We start from the raw sequence: 1,110 nt of genomic DNA, 5'->3' as shown, positions 1-1,110 counted from the left end.
GAATGGGAAGCACGGTGCTTGGAATGTTAGACTCCCACACAGTGTGGGTTAGAGCAGTCACAAGAGTCTGATTCAGTCACAGACTGGTGACCGTTAACAGAGGCAGCAGAAGAGGAACCAGTAACTGGGAGAGCATGACAACGGCCTCCTAATTATTTTGTTGCTGCTGTTGTGCTGTCTCTACTGGGCTTTTCCTTAAGAATATTATTATGACAAATATGCAGTGGGGTAACAAGTGCTTTAGGGATTTGGTAAGACCAAATTTTATTATATTATTCTAATAAATAAAGCAAATATTACTATTCCAATAAACAAGTGCTTGTTTATTAAATAAGATTCTAAATCGTATTCCAACAAATCAAGCAGGGCTTTTCAAAAAGTACCATTCCCTATATACACTACCAAATGTAAAACAGCTAGCTAGTGGGAAGCATAGGAGATCAGCTCGGTGCTTTGTGACCACCTAGAGGGGTGGGATAGGGAGTGTGGGAGGGAGGGGTACGCAAGAGGGAGGGGATATGGGGATATATGTATACCTATAGCTGATTCACTTAGTTATACAGCAGAATCTAACACACCACCGTAAAGCTCAGTTATAAAAAAAAAAAGTTAAAAAAAAAAAAAAAAAAAAGTACCATTCCCCACACCCATCTTAGTTTTCTCGCCCAGAGTGCTGTACTCTTAGATGAGTATTCTGGCTATTTTAGAGCCCAAGAGGTGAGAGCCACAGGACAGGAGAAGGAGATTGTGCCACTGTGCCACTCAACCTTATTGACACATTCTTTTCTTTGAGAGGGTGTTTCAGTTGCAGGACCCAATAACTTTGATCAGTTCTTCTCATGTCTAGCCAGCACGCATACAATACTTTTCTCTCTTCGCCCCTTTAAAACAACGCTTGTTTGCAAAAGTCCTGACTTACCTGTCCCCATTCTCGTCCTGCACTGCAGTGAGATGGCGCTGGACAGCCAGCAGCATCTTCACATCTCCTGTCACTGCGTAGTCAAAAAGGGCATTGGCATGCTGCTTGGCAAGCTGCACAGCCTTCTCCAGAAAGAGGTTATCTGCAAGGCAGTGGATCACAATCACAGTTGAGTTTCCTATACTTGCTCT

General features: G+C 43.0%; 1 protein-coding gene across 3 annotated transcripts in view; it reads right to left on the bottom strand.

Annotated features, from left to right (window-relative positions):
* The window catches only part of NFKB1 (nuclear factor kappa B subunit 1), a 125,179-nt gene that overhangs the window by 20,070 nt on the left and 103,999 nt on the right, over positions 1 to 1,110 (bottom strand). For all 3 annotated transcript variants that reach the window (XM_007463813.1, XM_007463812.1, XM_007463814.1), the window contains one exon: positions 920 to 1,061. In XM_007463813.1, the coding sequence (XP_007463875.1) occupies positions 920 to 1,061 (142 nt within the window). The remainder of the gene's footprint in view (positions 1 to 919; positions 1,062 to 1,110) is intronic.

Source organism: Lipotes vexillifer, unplaced genomic scaffold (genome assembly GCF_000442215.2).
Source record: "Lipotes vexillifer unplaced genomic scaffold, Lipotes_vexillifer_v1.1 scaffold49, whole genome shotgun sequence".
Classification (NCBI taxonomy): Eukaryota; Metazoa; Chordata; class Mammalia; order Artiodactyla; family Lipotidae; genus Lipotes; species Lipotes vexillifer.
Note: the sequence above shows the minus strand (reverse complement) of the source record. Positions and strands in the feature narration are given on the sequence as shown.